The 18,622-nt window shown below is 42.8% G+C and overlaps 1 protein-coding gene across 1 annotated transcript in view; it reads right to left on the reverse strand.

Annotated features, from left to right (window-relative positions):
- LOC128703086 (uncharacterized) overlaps positions 1–18,622 on the reverse strand; it is a gene marked incomplete at its 3' end in the record, with an annotated part of 189,671 nt that overhangs the window by 61,209 nt on the left and 109,840 nt on the right. Inside the window, 4 exon segments of the mRNA XM_070088039.1 lie at positions 5,024–5,121; positions 7,255–7,402; positions 7,773–7,830; positions 9,568–9,758. Coding sequence (XP_069944140.1) covers positions 5,024–5,121; positions 7,255–7,402; positions 7,773–7,830; positions 9,568–9,758 — 495 coding nt within the window.

An 18,622-nucleotide genomic window follows, 5' to 3' on the forward strand; every position in this document is an offset into this window, starting at 1 on the left:
AAACTAATTTGGAAATATCCAAAAATGGAGTCGTTCAAAGTAATTCTGGAGTACTCTAATGTATTTTGGAAGTGTTCCAATATATTTTTGAATGTGCTCCAACGTAATTTGGAAATGTTCTAAATGTTATCCCAATCAATTTTGTTCATATTATCGAAATTGAGGATTATTATTATAATCAAGGGGTAAGCGCTAAACCCGGAGGATTATACAGCGCCTGGGGGGGGATGTGGAAGGCATTCAGGCTTAATTCGGGGAACTGGAGCACAGATCCAATTCCCTAAATCAAGAGCCCCTCACCAACATCAAGGAACCTTCCTTGAGGGGCCGAAATTGAGGAATGTGGCTATTATTATAATCAAAAAGAAGCGCTAAGCCACAAGGGGGAATGTGGCTAAAAATGTGATTTATATCATATCTTAGTTGGATGTGTTCGTGATATATTTATAAAAAATGAGTGTTTTCTAAAAATTTGTGATATGTTGTGAATATTACTGAGTCAAAATGCGGGTGACTTTTTCTGATGAAATAGTTGAACTGAGAAAAATTGTGGGGTTATGAGCATAATATTAAACTGTGGAGTTGAGGAGATAGATTTTATTAGAAATTTAGCGTAGGGAGGAATGTGGGGATTTCTATAAAATGAATATTAGCTGGTAGTGTTGATCTTAGTTTGGGTAGTATTCACTGGTGTTTTGGGGGTGTTCGAATGATATTTTTGGAGTATTCAATGGTAATTGATGGTGTTTTTGGTAGTGTTCAAAGTAAAGTGAGTTGTCTGTGTGTGTTAGGTGGTTATAGAATTTTGTGAATATCTTGGTTACAGTGATTTTAGTGGATTTGAGATGGGTGATGAGATGCATTTGTGGATGTGAAATGTGATTTTTGTGTTTGTTCTGAAGCGGTGTATTGGGAAACGGGTGAGTGGATGTGAAGAAATGTGAGTGAGATGGAGAGGGGTATGGGGAGGGTTGTATTAGAAATTTAATGAAATATGGGGGGATTTTACTGAAAATAAAGGTAATGTGTGAATATTTTAAAAGAATTTATAGAAGTGAAAAGTTATGATACACTGGAAAAGATTGGAGGGTGTAGAAACATGCCGCAGTAGTTGGGTAGTGATTATTATTATTATAATCAAGGGGGAAGCGCTAAACCCGGAAGATTATACAGCGCCGGGGGGGGGGATGTGGAAGGCATTCAGGCTTAATTCGGGGAACTGGAGCACAGATCCAATTCCCTAAATCAAGAGCCCCTCACCAACATCAAGGAACCTTCCTTGAGGGGAGTTGGGTAGTGAGATGATTAGTTGTTGTGAGTATATTATCAATTTATGTAGATACAAGGAGATGGGTATGGAGAGGAATTTATTAGAATTTTAGTAATGTAGGGAGGAATGTGTATTACATTTAAGATTCAATTAAAAGAAGGGGAAAAATTTGTATCGAATAAATTGTGAATAATTTGGTAAGTGATGAGGGTTGTGGGTATTGTTGTCGAACACGATATATCGAAAAAAGATGTTATAAGTGGGTTGTTGTTGTTGTGGCTTTTTCTGATGAAATTAGTTAAAACGAGAAAAAATTGTGGGTTGTGGGATGTGGGTGTTGTGTATTGTGGGCGTTGTTGTCGAACTAGAGATACCGAAAAAGTGGTTATAAGTTGTGGGTTGTGACTTTTTCTGATGAAATTAGTTAAAACGAGAAAAAATTGTGGGTTGTGGGTGTTGTGGGTGTTGTGGGATGTGGGTGTTGTGGGATGTGGGTGTTGTGGGATGTGGGTGTTGTGGGATGTGGGTGTTGTGGGATGTGGGTGTTGTGTATTGTGGGCGTTGTTGTCGAACTAGAGATACCGAAAAAGTGGTTATAAGTTGTGGGTTGTTGTGACTTTTTCTGATGAAATTAGTTAAAACGAGAAAAAATTGTGGGTTGTGGGTGTTGTGGGTGTTGTGGGATGTGGGTGTTGTGGGATGTGGGTGTTGTGGGATGTGGGCGTTGTTGTCGAACTAGAGATACCAAAAAAGAATGATATAAGCGGGTTGTTGTTGTTGTGGGTGTTGTGGGGTTCTGAGTGTTGTGGGTGTTGTGGGTGTTGTTGTCGAACTAGAGATACCAAAAAAGATGTAAGTGGATTGTTGTGACTTTCTGATGAAATTAGTTAAAACGAGAAAAAATGTGGGTTGTGGGGTGTTGTGGGTTGTGGGTGATGTGGGTTGTGGGTTGTGGGTGTTGTGGGTGTTGTGGGGTGTTGTGGGCGTTGTGGGTGATGTCGAACTAGAGATGCTGAAAAGTGGTTATAAGTTGTGGGTTGTTGTGGGGTGTGGGTGATGTGGGTTGTGGGCGTTGTTGTCGAACTAGAGATACCGAAAAAGAGGTGATCCTGCTGTAAGTGTTTCGGTGTTGTTTGGATTGTGTTCATGTTTTTTGCGCTAATGTTACATCTTAGTTGGAGGTGAGTGTATTCATAGAAATTTGTAATCGTCTTGGTTATAGTGATTTGAGAGGATTTGTGTGAAAATGGGTGTTAGTCTGTGATGTTGATCTTAGTTTATGGTGATTTTGGTGGTGTTTTTGACCGTATTCAGTGGTGTTTTAGTAGTATTCAGTGGTGTATTTAGGGGTACTCAAGTGGTGTTTGAGACTATTCAAAGGTGTTTTTGAAGGTGTTCAAATGATGTGCAAGAGTATTTATGAAGGTGTTCTGGGAGTATTCAGTGGTGATTTGGGGGTATTCGAATGATGTTTTTGGAGTATTCAAAGGTAAATGATGGTGTTTTTGGTGTTCAAAGTGTCTGAGTTAGTTTTTGTGATACTGTTGTAAAAATCTGGAGAATGAGGGAGGAGATTTGGGGGATGAGTTGTAATTCAATGAAATATGAAAGTCTAGATAAATTAGAGATGATAAAACATATTTGGGAGTATTCAAAATGTTGTCTTGGAAATGTTCAAAGGTGTTTATGTGAGTATACAAATGATTTATGAGAGTGTTTTGAAGGTGTTCAAAGTGCGGTGTGTGTGCGTATTAACTTCGTAATATGTAAAATTGTGACTAGTGAATTTATCGAAAAAGTGGTTATAAGTGTTGTGGTGACTTTTTCTGATGAAATAGTTAAAGCGAGTAAAATGTCTAGACTTGTGTTGTATTTTGTCAAGAAATTGTGGATTGTTGTGGGTATTAACGAAAAAAAATGTGAAATTATTTGGGTTATCCTGGGTTAAGAGTGAAAAATGTGTAGGGGAGAGTCGACAAGATTCAGCTTGTATGTGTGAGGTCATCACGTGACGTCACTGTCCGCCGAGTAAACACAGGTGGGGTGACGTCACACTTGTTTAGACCTGTAGTAAGAGAAAGTATCATGCCCCATAGGAGGAGTTCATTTGAAATGCTTACCCCCAGAGGGGGGAATCCAAAAACTCGATTCGAGGAGATGGAGTCTTGGTATTATCGAAAAAACCTTGATCCATGGGAGTCCATTTTGAATGCTTATACCCAGAGGGGCGAATCCAAAAAAACTTGATTCGAGGAAGTGGAGTCTTTGCATTATCGAGAAAACCTTGATCCAAGGAGATGGAGTCTTTGTATTATCGAGAAAATAAAATATTTGGGGTGAAAGTGGGAGCCTGTGAGGGAAAAGTAGGCCTAAGTGGGGTTAAGGTTGTTTAGGCAACCAGGAACCAGTAGCGAGTTACGTCGCGCACCCCCCCATCTCTGGCGGGCTGGGGCAAAACTAGTTCTTGGTGTCTGATTTGTTCAAATTTCTACTCCTGGTAATATTGACCTTACCTGGTGTGGGTTGAAGTTTGGAGTCACTTCACCTCCACTCTTCTCCTAATCAGGTAGTGATCTACCAGGAGTATTACTGTTTGTTGCTTTCTTTTGTTTGCTGGTTACCAGTAATGATTTTGGCATTTATCATTCTTTTCCATTCTTAAATGTTATATTATCATGACCATTGGTAACCAGTTTATTTTTTCTTATTACCAGCTCTGTTCCTGGCGTGGTCATCCAGGATAGACGCCAGATAAAGGAGCAAGACATTTGTTAATGAGACTTAATAACATTATTGGACTACTACTGGCCCTTACCTGTTCTACTTGTGGTGCTCCATCCAAGTGGTAGGAGATTCCAAAACATCGGACTATCACCATCTGCCCAGGATAACCTACATCAATAATATCAGAAGATCTATCCAGGGCCTTACCTACTCCTGCCCAACTACAAGAACCGAAGGCCATTTTTTTTATATTTAAATTTTAAGTAAAATCCTCAAAAATCATTATTCTTATTTTTCCTAATCTTTTCTTTATTTATTTTTCCATTAGTTTCTTTTGTTCAGATGGAAGGCGTTCCACTGACAGAGCCTATTTTGAATGCTTACCCCCAGAGGGGGGAACCCAAAAAAACTTGATCCAAGGAGATGGAGTCTTTGTATTATCGAGAAAAAAAATTGGGGTGAAAGTGGGAGTCCATTTTGAATGCTTACCCCCAGAGGGGGGAATCCAAAAAACTTGATCCGAGATCATAAGAAAATGAAATTCAAAAAAAATTGGGATGGGGGTGAAAGTGGGAGGGGGAACCTCAAAAACTTGATCCGAGGAGATGGAGACCACAAGAAAATGAAATTCAAAAAAAAAATTCGAAAAAAACTCGGGGCGCGGGAGCAATCCGGATGACCCTGCAGCAGAAGGCGCGGGCGGGCGTGAGGGCGCGGCGGGGTCGGCACGAGGGCGGGGGCGGGTGGGGGCGCCAGGGCGCGGGCGGGCGCGAGGGCACGGGGGCGGGTGGGGGGCGTGGGTGGGGGTTGAGGGCGAGGTGGTCTCGAGGGCGAGGTCAAGGTCATTAGCATATAGGTGTGAAAGGTAGCCACTCAGGAAAAGGAGCCACTCTGTAGAAGGCCTTTTCAGGAGGGACCGCTCTGTAGAAGGGACCGCTCAGGAAATGGACCGCTCTGTAGAAGTAGCCACTCTGTAGAAATCATCACTACTTGTATATAATATAATAATTTAATGGTGTGTGTACGTACAAGTCCGGTGCAGGAGCCGTGCTGGGGGCAGGATAGAGACTTTCATACACACGACCTTCACCAGAGCCATGAATGGCGTATGCGTTGAACTTGCTCACCTGTAAGGTACATACACTAGTACAGTGATGATCATGGTTGTGGTGACACTAGTACAGTGATGATCATGGTTGTGGTGACACTAGTACAGTGATGATCATGGTTGTGGTGACACTAGTACAGTGATGATCGTGGTTGTGGTGACACTAGTACAATGATCATGGTTGTGGTGACACTAGTACAGTGATGAGCATGGTCGTTGTGACACAAGTACAGTGATGGTCGTGGTGACACTAGTACAGTGATTATCATGGTTGTGGTGACACTAGTACAGTGATGATCGTGGTTGTGGTGACACTAGTACAGTGATGGTCGTGGTTGTGGTGACACTAGTACAGTGATGGTCGTGGTTGTGGTGACACTAGTACAGTGATGGTCGTGGTTGTGGTGACACTAGTACAGTGATGGTTGTGGTGACACTAGTACAGTGATGGTCGTGGTGACACTAGTACAGTGATGGTCGTGGTTGTGGTGACACTAGTACAGTGATGGTCGTGGTTACACTAGTACAGTGATGGTCGTGGTGACACTAGTACAGTGATGGTCGTGGTTACACTAGTACAGTGATGGTCGTGGTTACACTAGTACAGTGATGGTCGTGGTGACACTAGTACAGTGATGGTCGTGGTTACACTAGTACAGTGATGGTCGTGGTTGTGGTGACACTAGTACAGTGATGGTCGTGGTTGTGGTGACACTAGTACAGTGATGGTCGTGGTTGTGGTGACACTAGTACAGTGATGGTCGTGGTTACACTAGTACAGTGATGGTCGTGGTTACACTAGTACAGTGATGGTTGTGGTGACACTAGTACAGTGATGGTCGTGGTTACACTAGTACAGTGATGGTCGTGGTTACACTAGTACAGTGATGGTCGTGGTTACACTAGTACAGTGATGGTCGTGGTTACACTAGTACAGTGATGGTCGTGGTTACACTAGTACAGTGATGGTCGTGGTTACACTAGTACAGTGATGGTTGTGGTGACACTAGTACAGTGATGGTCGTGGTTGTGGTGACACTAGTACAGTGATGGTCGTGGTTACACTAGTACAGTGATGGTCGTGGTGACACTAGTACAGTGATGGTCGTGGTTACACTAGTACAGTGATGGTTGTGGTGACACTAGTACAGTGATGGTCGTGGTGACACTAGTACAGTGATGGTTGTGGTTACACTAGTACAGTGATGGTTGTGGTGACACTAGTACAGTGATGGTTGTGGTGACACTAGTACAGTGATGGTTGTGGTGACACTAGTACAGTGATGGTTGTGGTGACACTAGTACAGTGATGGTTGTGGTGACACTAGTACAGTGATGGTCGTGGTTGTGGTGACACTAGTACAGTGATGGTCGTGGTTGTGGTGACACTAGTACAGTGATGGTCGTGGTTGTGGTGACACTAGTACAGTGATGGTCGTGGTTGTGGTGACACTAGTACAGTGATGGTTGTGGTTACACTAGTACAGTGATGGTTGTGGTGACACTAGTACAGTGATGGTCGTGGTTACACTAGTACAGTGATGGTCGTGGTTACACTAGTACAGTGATGGTTGTGGTGACACTAGTACAGTGATGGTCGTGGTTGTGGTGACACTAGTACAGTGATGGTCGTGGTTGTGGTGACACTAGTACAGTGATGGTCGTGGTTGTGGTGACACTAGTACAGTGATGGTCGTGGTTGTGGTGACACTAGTACAGTGATGGTCGTGGTTGTGGTGACACTAGTACAGTGATGGTCGTGGTTGTGGGGCAAATGATGAAAATGGAAATTAATATAGTAATAGTGATGAAGCAGTGATGGTGTTGAGGCAGTGATAGTGAAGCAGTGATAGTGAAGCAATGATGGTGAAGCAGTGATAGTGATGGTGAAGCAGTGATAGTGATGGCTACATAACAGTGCCAGTACACACATCACAGCAGTACACTCAACATCACTTACACAGGTAGATGATGGGAGTTAAGGAACAATCTGAGGTAGGGAGTAGGTGAACACTCTGAGGAAGGAACCTATTTACCTGGGCAGGTAATTAGGAAATCGTCTTGTGTGGAAAACTACTGAGGGAACCTACTTACCTGGGCAGGTAGGTAGGTGACAGTCTTGTGTGGACCACCACTGTGGGAACCTACTTACCTGGGGAGGTAGGTAGGTGACAGGGATCCTAGCTAGTCCAGTCCACACACTGGTATCGTCGTATCTCTGAGTGGTGACCTCCAGTGGCAGTGAGTGTCTGATAGTGACTCTCTGACCGTTCAGCAGCAGCACGATGTGTTGACCCCACCTCATCACAACAGTAACAGTTAACGGTCAATACCTCAACGCAACAATAAACAGTTTATCTACCAGCTATGTTAAAATGTTTAATCATCAATCTCATTGCAACCAAAAATTTATAAATTCGATATAAGCAAATTTTTATCAGAATATTCATGGAAATTAATCAGTTTTCATCCGAGGAAGGGAAGGATAGCTTTAAATCACTCAGGATGGCGCCCTTCACTACCAGCAGCCATCTTGAGTGACGGTGTGCCAGCGCAACACTGATCTTCACCTGTCATTCACACCGTGACACAGATGACAGTCTATATGGAACGAGTGATGAAAATTATGTATAGACATTATAGCAGCAGTAGATTGCTGGTAATACTCACGGACACACCTCCACCTCAACATACTGGTCCTTGTCGTTCAGGAAGAACACCTCCACCACTGTTGACACAGAGACGATGGTGTTATATATATATATATATATATATATATATATATATATATATATATATATATATATATATATATATATATATATATATATATATATATATATATATATGCAAAACCACCACGGTGAAAAAATAGCGAAATTCCAAAGGTGTTGTGGTGTGGCAGCAAGGTGTAGTCTCGTCCTTATATGGCTTCTGTTAACCTTGTATTTTTATAGTTCTTAATAATGTGAGAGGTTAAAAAAGTGCTTGGAATTTCACTATTTTTCCACCGTGGTTGTTGTACATATTATTTTATCACCTGTTTTCTGTCATCTTATTGTGTGTGTGTGTGTGTGTGTGTGTGTGTGTGTATATATATATATATATATATATATATATATATATATATATATATATTAAACGTCATCCATCATATGGATGACTTTCTCATATCTAAGTGATGCCCAGTGTAGTACACTGCCGCACTACACTTGTACACTGCTCCACTACACTTGTACACTGCTCCACTACACTTGTACACTGCTCCACTACACTTGTACACTGCTCCACTACACTTGTACACTGCTCCACTACACTTGTACACTGCCGCACTACACTTGTACACTGCTCCACTATACTTTTACACTGCCGCACTACACTTGTACACTGCTCCACTACACTTGTACACTGCTCAACTACACTTGTACACTGCTCAACTACACTTGTACACTGCTCAACTACACTTGTACACTGCTCAACTACACTTGTACACTGCTCAACTACACTTGTACACTGCTCATCTACACTTGTACACTGCTCAACTACACTTGTACACTGCTCAACTACACTTGTACACTGCTCATCTACACTTGTACACTGCTCATCTACACTTGTACACTGCTCATCTACACTTGTACACTGCTCCACTACACTTGTACACTGCTCAACTACACTTGTACACTGCTCAACTACACTTGTACACTGCTCATCTACACTTGTACACTGCTCCACTACACTTGTACACTGCTCCACTACACTTGTACACTGCTCCACTACTCCTCCTGTCAAAGTAATGATCACGACAGTTATCACAATTTACATCATAATCTACTATTGCTTCTGTTCTATTGTTTTCTCTGGTTAACATTTTCTGAATGTTTAGTCAGTGTTGGTGTGAGAGGAAGCAGTTATGTTGCCTTACTGTTTTAACTTCAGGGCTCAGTTTTGCGACTATCAGTAACTGTTAGTAACTTGAGGATTCAGTTTGTGGAACACAAAACGTAACTCAGATGTGAATACAAAACTCTCCTTCAAAACGACCCTCAACTCACTTGGAGAATTCTTCAATCACTTTACCACCAAAATATATAGTTCAAGCTTCTTATAAATACAACACAAAAGTATTAGAAATAACAAGAAACAAGTCCTTAGACTAAGATATAACATCACCATCAACATCACAATCAATACATTATATAATCTTAATGTATACAAATATCACTGTGCAAGGGTTCGTGAGCGAGCGGTTGTACGTCACTTCCGTCCCTACAGCCGCTTGTTTGCAATGCGTTAAGCAGTGCACTGTATATAGCAGTAATATTATTCCACAGATCTTCGCAGTATTTGTGACAACATGAGCAAAAGGGATGCGTGTTAGACCTGCTAGTATGGGTCGGTAGGTTTACTGCAGTGCTGCACTGTTTTAATGTAGTTATGCTGATATAAGGAAGGATGTAGCCTCTACCTTCGTAGTCCCAGAGACCGTAGAATGGTTGTCCTGGGGGCCCTGGAGGAGCAGGCGGGTCATTGAAGAAGGGAGCGTTGATTGTGACCTCCAGGTACTGCAGGTCACTGCTGCCGGCCAGGGTCACCTGCACGGGGGCATGGTTCAGGTCACCACCGTTCCAGGTGGTGTTGATGCTGTAATTCTGTACCCTGTAATAAATACATGCATTAGGTCTAATACGGGAGAAAAATGCGATCGAAAGCATCATAAGAGCAATAGAAGATGACATGTCCCAGCTGGCAAATTTTCGGAGAATAGGGGGGTTTGCAAGAAGAATCCGGCCAGTGAAAGTGACTTTCAAGGCAAAATCGACTCGGAACAGGATCCTGAAGGAGAAAGCAAGACTAAGGGACATGCCGGCGTACCGGAAGGTGCATCTCGACCGCGACAGAACACAAGAAAGGTAGAAACAGAGAGATGGTACAAAGACGAAAGGAGGAAAGAGAGGAGAAGATGGAGATGGACAGGAGAACCCAGACTCAAGAGGAACATCAAATACAGCCTCCCTCACAACCTACAGAAGCCCCCAACCAAGACAACCCCAATGCAACCAAATATTCTAACCTAAAACACACATGCCATATCCAATGCCCCAACCCACCTCATTACAAAACTCCACCCCGACAGCAACCACCCATAGTTCATTATCAGGTCTCCCACTTCCCCAACCCCAACATACCCCCCAGACCAAAGTTTTAGGAAAGAAGTTGAAGGTGTGGTATACAAATGCAGATGGAATAACAAGTAAGTGTGAGGAGTGGCATGAAAGAATTAAGGAGACATCCCCAGACATAATAACACTCATAGAAATAAAACTCACCAGGATAACAGATGCAATCTTTCCACCTGGATATCAAATCCTCAGGAAAGATACAAGGAGGAGAGGGGGAGGAGGAGTTACACTGCTCATTAAAAACCAGTGGGGATTTGAGAAAATAGAAGGAATGGATGACATGGGTGAAAGACACTAATTAGTAGGAACAATCCAGTCTGAGGGTTCTAAGGTGGTAATTGCAGTAATGTACAACCCGCCATAGAACTGCAGAAGGCCAAGAGAAGAATACGACAAGAGCAACAGTACAATGGTCGACACACTAGCCGAGGTGGCCAGAAGAGCTCATATGGGGGGGAGCAAAGTTACTAGTTATGGGTGATTTCAATCACAAGATTGACAGAAAACCTGGAGCCCCATGGGGGTCCTGAAACATGGAGAGCCAAGATGATGGATGCGGTACTGGAAAACCTTATGCATCAGCATGTTAGACACTACCAGAGAGAGGTGAGGATGATCCAGCAAGATTGGACCTTGTATTCACCTTGAGTAGTTCGGACACTGAGTATATCATGTATGAAAAGCCCCTAGGAGCTAGTGATCATGTAGTTCTGTGCTTTAATTACATAGTTGAGCTACAAGTGGAGAGAGTAGCAGGAATAGGATGGGAAAAACCAAACTACAAAAGGGGGGACTACACAGGCATGAGGAACTTCCTGCAAGATGTTCAGCGGGAGAGAGAACTGGCAGAAAAACCAGTAAAAGAAATGATGGACTATGTGACAACAAAATGCAAGGAGGCAGAGGAGAGGTTTGTTCCCAAAGGAAACAGAAATAATGGGAAGACCAGAACGAGTCCTTGGTTCGCCCAAAGGTGTAAGGAGGCAAAAACTTGGTGTACTAGAGAATGGAAAAGGTACAGAAGACAAAGGAACCAGGAAAATAAAGAGATCAGCCGAAGAGCCAGAAACGAATATGCACAGATAAGAAGGGAGGCTCAGCGACTGTACGAAAATGACACAGCATCGAAAGTCAAGTCTGACGCGAAGCTGTTGTATAGCCACATCAGGAAGAAAACAACAGTCAAGGACCAGGTAATCAGGCTGAGGAAGGAAGGTGGGGAATTCACAAGAAGCCACAAAGAGGTATGCGAGGAGCTCAACATGAGATTTAAAGAAGTATTTACAGTAGAGACAGGAAGGACCCCAGGAATTCAGAACAGGGAGGTACACCAACAAGTGCTGGATGAAATACACACAACCGAGGGGGTGAAAAAGCTGGTATGTGAACTTGATACCTCAAAGGCGGTGGGACCAGACATCTCTCCGTAGGTCCTTAGAGAGGGAGCAGAGATGCTGTGTGTGCCATTAACAAAATCTTCAACATATCCATTGAAACTAGGCAACTACCTGAGGTGTGGAAGACCAATTTTTAAGAAAGGAGAAAGACACGAGGCATTAAACTACAGATCTGTGTCACTCACATGTATAGTATGCAAAGTCATGGAAAAGATCATCAGGAGGAGTGTGGTGGAGCACCTAGAAAGACACAAGCTTATAAACGACAACCAGCACGGTTTCAGGGAAGGAAAATCCTGCATCACAAACCTACTGGAGTTCTATGACAAGGTAACAGAAGTAAGGCACGAGAGAGAGGTGTAGATAGACTGCATTTTCCTGGACTGCAAGAAGGCCGTCGACATAGTTCCTCACAAGAGGTTAACGCAAAAGCTAGAGGGTCAGGCACACATAACAGGAAGAGCACTGCAATGGATCAGAGAATACCTGACAGGGAGGCAACAACGAGTCATGGTACGTGACGAGGTGTCAGTGTGGGCGCCTGTGACGAGCGAGTTTCCACTTGGGTCAGTCCTAGGACCTGTGCTGTTTTTAATATATGTAAATGACATATCGGAAGGTATAGACTCAAAAGTGTCCCTGTTTGCAGATGATGTGAAGTAAATGAAGAGAATTAAATTGGTCGAGGATCAGGCAGGACTACAAAGAGACCTGGGCTGGCTACAAACCTGGTACAGCAACTGGCTCCTTGAATTTAACCTTGGCAAATGCTAAGTCATGAAGATAGGAGAAGGGCAAAGAAAACTGCAGAGAGTATAGTCTAGGTGGCCAAAGACTGCAAACCTCACTCAAAGGAAAAAGATTTTGGGGTCAGTATAATACCGAGCACATCTCCTGAGGCGCACATCAATCACATAACTACTGCAGCATACGGGAGTCTGGCAAACCTAAGAATGGCGTTCCGATACCTCGGTAAGGAATCGTTCAAGACTCTGTACACTATATACGTCAGGCCCATATTGGAGTATGCAGCACCAGTTTGGAATCCACACCTGGTAAAGCACGTCAAGAAATTAGAGAAAGTGCAAAGGTTTGCAATAAGACTAGTCCCAGAGCTAAGGGGATTGTTCTACGAAGAAAGGTTATGGGAAATCGGCCTGATGACACTGGAGGACAGGAGGGTCAGGGGAGACATGATAACGACATATAAAATACTGCGAGGAATTGACAAGGTGGACATGGACAGGATGTTCCAGAGATGGGACACAGAAACAAGGGGTCACAATTAAAAGTTGAAGACTCGTATGAGTCAAAGGGATGTTAGGAAGTATTTCTTCAGTCATGGAGTTGTCAGGAAGTGAAATAGCCTAGAAAGTGACGTAGTGGAGGCAGGAACCATACATAGTTTAAAGACGAGGTATAATAAAGCTCATGGAGAAGTGAGAGTGCGACCTAGTAGCGATCAGTGAAGAGACGGGGCCAGGAGCTATAAATCGACCCATGCAACCACAAATAGGAGAGTACAAATAGGTGGATACAATACTATGTAATAGTAACTCCAGCTACTGAACCCTCACTGGAATACTGACCTTACACACGGAGGGTCGGAGATCGATCCTCAGCACGGGTAGAAACGTTGGGCATATTTCCTTACACCGCTGCCCTTGTTCACCTAGCAGTAAGTAGGTACCTGGGAGTTAGTCAGCTGTTGTAGGTCGAATCCTGGGAGACAAGATTAACCCAAGTTGCCAGAAATGTTCTGCATAACCAGCAACTTTCTGTAGTGTATGTCAGTGATGTCAGCTATGGTCTGTAATGTGTATCATGAACCTGTAGAAGTTTATTATTATTATTATTATTATTATTATAACGATATCCTCATCACATAAGTAAACTTCTCAAATCAGGCTGTCGGATGTCACAACCTCACTTGAAAACCCATCCGGTTCCTTGGTACTTGGCAGGAAGTCATCGTGGATGATGACAGCCCTTCAGGGTTACTGACCTTAATGTAATTCCAGCCCTTAGTCCAAAACACACAAAGCTATTAATAATTCTTACTCGTGCTTAAAGGTGCTTATTATTAATTTGCATCTAGCGCAAATTAATAATAATAACACCTTACATAAGCACATAAAATGGGAGGAGCAGTGAACCCGCCGCTGCGAGTCCTTTGTTGCTTAGATATTTTCACCACGTTATTTATATCCCTTTTATTTATTCCTGTCTTCCAATTGTACACTTCAGTCATATTATCCCTAATTCTACGTCTCTCTAGAGAATGCATATTCAGGGCCTCAGTCTGTCCTCGTAGGAAAGATTTCTGATACATGGCATCAACTTTGTCATCCTCCTTTGTGCGTTTTCCAGCGCCTTGATGTCCATTCTGTAATATAGCGACCAGAACTGCGCACCATAATATAGCGACCAGAACTGTGCACCATAATATAGCGACCAGAACTGCGCACCATAATATAGCGACCAGAACTGCGCACCATAATATAGCGACCAGAACTGCGCACCATAATATAGCGACCAGAACTGCGCACCATAATATAGCGACCAGAACTGTGCACCATAATATAGCGACCAGAACTGCGCACCATAATATAGCGACCAGAACTGTGCACCATAATATAGCGACCAGAACTGCGCACCATAATATAGCGACCAGAACTGCGCACCATAATATAGCGACCAGAACTGCGCACCATAATATAGCGACCAGAACTGAGCACCATAATATAGCGACCAGAACTGCGCACCATAATATAGCGACCAGAACTGCGCACCATAATATAGCGACCAGAACTGCGCACCATAATATAGCGACCAGAACTGCGCACCATAATATAGCGACAAGAACTGCGCACCATAATATAGCGACCAGAACTGCGCACCATAATATAGCGACCAGAACTGCGCACCATAATATAGCGACCAGAACTGCGCACCATAATATAGCGACCAGAACTGCGCACCATAATATAGCGACCAGAACTGCGCACCATAATATAGCGACCAGAACTGCGCACCATAATATAGCGACCAGAACTGTGCACCATAATATAGCGACCAGAACTGCGCACCATAAAATAGCGACCAGAACTGTGCACCATAATATAGCGACCAGAACTGCGCACCATAATATAGCGACCAGAACTGCGCACCATAATATAGCGACCAGAACTGCGCACCATAATATAGCGACCAGAACTGTGCACCATAATATAGCGACCAGAACTGCGCACCATAATATAGCGACCAGAACTGCGCACCATAATATAGCGACCAGAACTGCGCACCATAATATAGCGACCAGAACTGCGCACCATAATATAGCGACCAGAACTGTGCACCATAATATAGCGACAAGAACTGCGCACCATAATATAGCGACCAGAACTGCGCACCATAATATAGCGACCAGAACGGCGCACCATAATATAGCGACCGGAACTGCGCACCATAATATAGAGACCAGAACTGCGCACCATAATATAGCGACCAGAACTGCGCACCATAATATAGCGACCAGAACTGCGCACCATAATATAGCGACCAGAACTGCGCACCATAATATAGCGACCAGAACTGCGCACCATAATATAGCGACCAGAACGGCGCACCATAATATAGCGACCAGAACTGCGCACCATAATATAGTGACCAGAACTGCGCACCATAATATAGCGACCAGAACTGCACACCATAATATAGCGACCAGAACTGCGCACCATAATATAGCGACCAGAACTGCGCACCATAATATAGCGACCAGAACGGCGCACCATAATATAGCGACCAGAATTGCGCACCATAATATAGCGACCAGAACTGCGCACCATAATATAGCGACCAGAACTGCGCACCATAATATAGCGACCAGAACTGCGCACCATAATATAGCGACCAGAACTGCGCACCATAATATAGCGACCAGAACTGCGCACCATAATATAGCGACCAGAACTGCGCACCATAATATAGCGACCAGAACTGCGCACCATAATATAGCGACCAGAACTGCGCACCATAATATAGCGACCAGAACTGCGCACCATAATATAGCGACCAGAACTGCGCACCATAATATAAATTAAGCTTTACTAAGGTTATATAGAGTTGAAATATAACTTCACGGTTTCTATTATTTATATTTTTTGATATATGGTGACAAAAATTATCGCGAGCGTTTGTGCCCTTGTTGTCTTGACTTTAGATTACTGTTATGACATGTGCAACATGTGTCATACTTGATGAGTAAGACATGTGCAACATGTGTCATAGTTGATGAGTAAGACATGTGCAACATGTGTCATAGTTGATGAGTAAGACATGTGCAACATGTGTCATAGTTGATGAGTAAGACATGTGCAACATGTGTCATGGTTGATGAGTACATGTGCAACATGTGTCATAATTGATGAGTACATGTGCAACATGTGTCATAATTGATGAGTACATGTGCAACATGTGTCATAATTGATGAGTACATGTGCAACATGTGTCATAATTGATGAGTACATGTGCAACATGCGTCATAGTTGATGAGTAAGACATGTGCAACATGCGTCATAGTTGATAAGACATGTGCAACATGTGTCATAATTGATGAGTACATGTGCAACATGCGTCATAGTTGATGAGTAAGACATGTGCAACATGCGTCATAGTTGATAAGACATGTGCAACATGTGTCATAATTGATGAGTACATGTGCAACATGCGTCATAGTTGAGTAAGACATGTGCAACATGTGTCATAGTTGATGAATAAGACATGTGCAACATGTCATAATTGATAAGACATGTGCAACATGTGTCATAATTGATGAGTAAGACATGTGCAACATGTGTCATAGTTGATGAGTAAGACATGTGCAACATGTGTCATAATTGATAAGACATGTGCAACATGTGTCATACTTGATGAGTAAGACATGTGCAACATGTGTCATGGTTGATGATACACATGTGCAACATGTCATAGTTGACGAGCAAGACATGTGCAACATGTGTCATAATTGATAAGACATGTGCAACATGTGTCATAGTTGAGTAAGACATGTGCAACATGTGTCATAGTTGAGTAAGACATGTGCAACATGTGTCATAGTTAAGACATGTGCAACATGCGTCATAGTTGATGAGTAAGACATGTGCAACATGTGTCGGTATTTTAAAAGATTTTCACCAACACATGTGCGCAGTTCGAGACATTTATTACTGAAATGTTTTGCCACAATTGGCTTCACCAGGACTGAAGAAGCCACTTGTGGCGAAACGTTTCCTCAGTAAACGTGTTGAAATATGCATGTGTGTCTTTATCTACATGCCATAGAAAGTGTCCAAATTGTCAGTGAATGCGACTGACAAGGTCTTTGCAGTACTTGTCTAGCCAGCAATTTACACCAATTACCCTAGACATACATTGCCAACTCCTCTTTTAAGCAACATGCTGCATATAATTGGAATCCCCCTCTCTTGGACCTAATTAAATCCACAGCTGTCTTGTACTTAGCTAGAAGTTCTTGTCTCTTGCCCTACCAAATATTATTTCTTCCCATCACTCAAGTACATGCTGGGCTTATTCCTATTACCAGACATATTACCCAACCTGTTGACTGTGTCACCAATCCCACCTCTAGGGAACAAACCCTCTGTCTCGCCTTCCTCTCCCTGCTACATTATGTACTCCCAATGTATCCACGACAATGGTCGTCACAGAATTAGGGAGTGTTTGATTGAAGTGTACAAGTGGAAGACAAGAATAAATAAAGGAAATATAAATAACGTGCTGAAAATATCTGACCAAGACAGGACCCGCTGTAACTGGTTCAAGTTGAAAAAAAAATGATTTAGAAAGGATATAGGAAAGCACTGGTTTGGCAGTAGAATTGTAGATGACGAGTTTAACAAACTCCCGCGCAGCGTCAGTGAAGCGAGAAACTTGGAAAGCTCTAAAACATTTTGTTGGACTGGTACATGAGTGTGTGCGAGTTAGACCTGCCCAACATGGACCAGCAGCGTTGATAAATGAAACACTTTTGCAACATTTAGGTATCTTTATTCTGGAAACTTTTCACCAAATAGCGGATTCTTCAGTCCACTTATTCCACCTTTTTCCACACTGGACTGAAGACGCCACTATGTGGGGAAACGTTTCCAGAATAAAGATACGTAAATGTTGCAAAAGTTTCTCATTAATCAATACACCAGCAGACCTACTGCAGTGCTCCTCCTTTCTTATGATATTTTAGGGTTTATGAAATATACCACTGGTTGGAGTTACTGTGCAGTAGATCTCGTACGACCTCAGACGTCGAAGCCCTAAAATGCAACAACAACGACAGTTATACTAGTGAAGGCAGCCGGTGATCAACACACTGGAGAAATTAATAATTTCAAAGTCAAATACAGCAGAAGGTGTAGTTAATCTGATCATTATAAACACTAATATTACAGCAAGAGTCCTATGAGAAGAACAGCTGACTGAAACACAGTTACCACCATCCTAGTGTATCAGTGGCATACAATACCGACACGTTGATGACAAACATATGTGAAACATCTGAGTATCTTTAATTCGTTTCGCCAATCAGTGGTTTTATCAACATAGTCAGTCCCTCACCTGTTCCTAGACTGAGGGACTTATAACATCATCCCTTCATGTCCCAAAATTGCACTGATAAGCCACTGGTTGGCCACACGTCTACGAAATACTCAGATGTTTCACATGCTTCTAATTCCTTATCACTATCCTAGTTAATAAGTAGCTATGATATCAACGTTAAATAATTGTTAACAAGACGTAAAACAGAGGTTGTGATGTACTTACATGAGTGAGTGTGTGTGGGAAGCAGCAGGTGTACACAGCGTGTGTAGTAGATTACCTACCTGCGCTGGTGGGAGGTACTTACTGATAGTGAGCTGACTACACC

Source organism: Cherax quadricarinatus, chromosome 23 (genome assembly GCF_038502225.1).
Source record: "Cherax quadricarinatus isolate ZL_2023a chromosome 23, ASM3850222v1, whole genome shotgun sequence".
Taxonomy (NCBI): Eukaryota; Metazoa; Arthropoda; class Malacostraca; order Decapoda; family Parastacidae; genus Cherax; species Cherax quadricarinatus.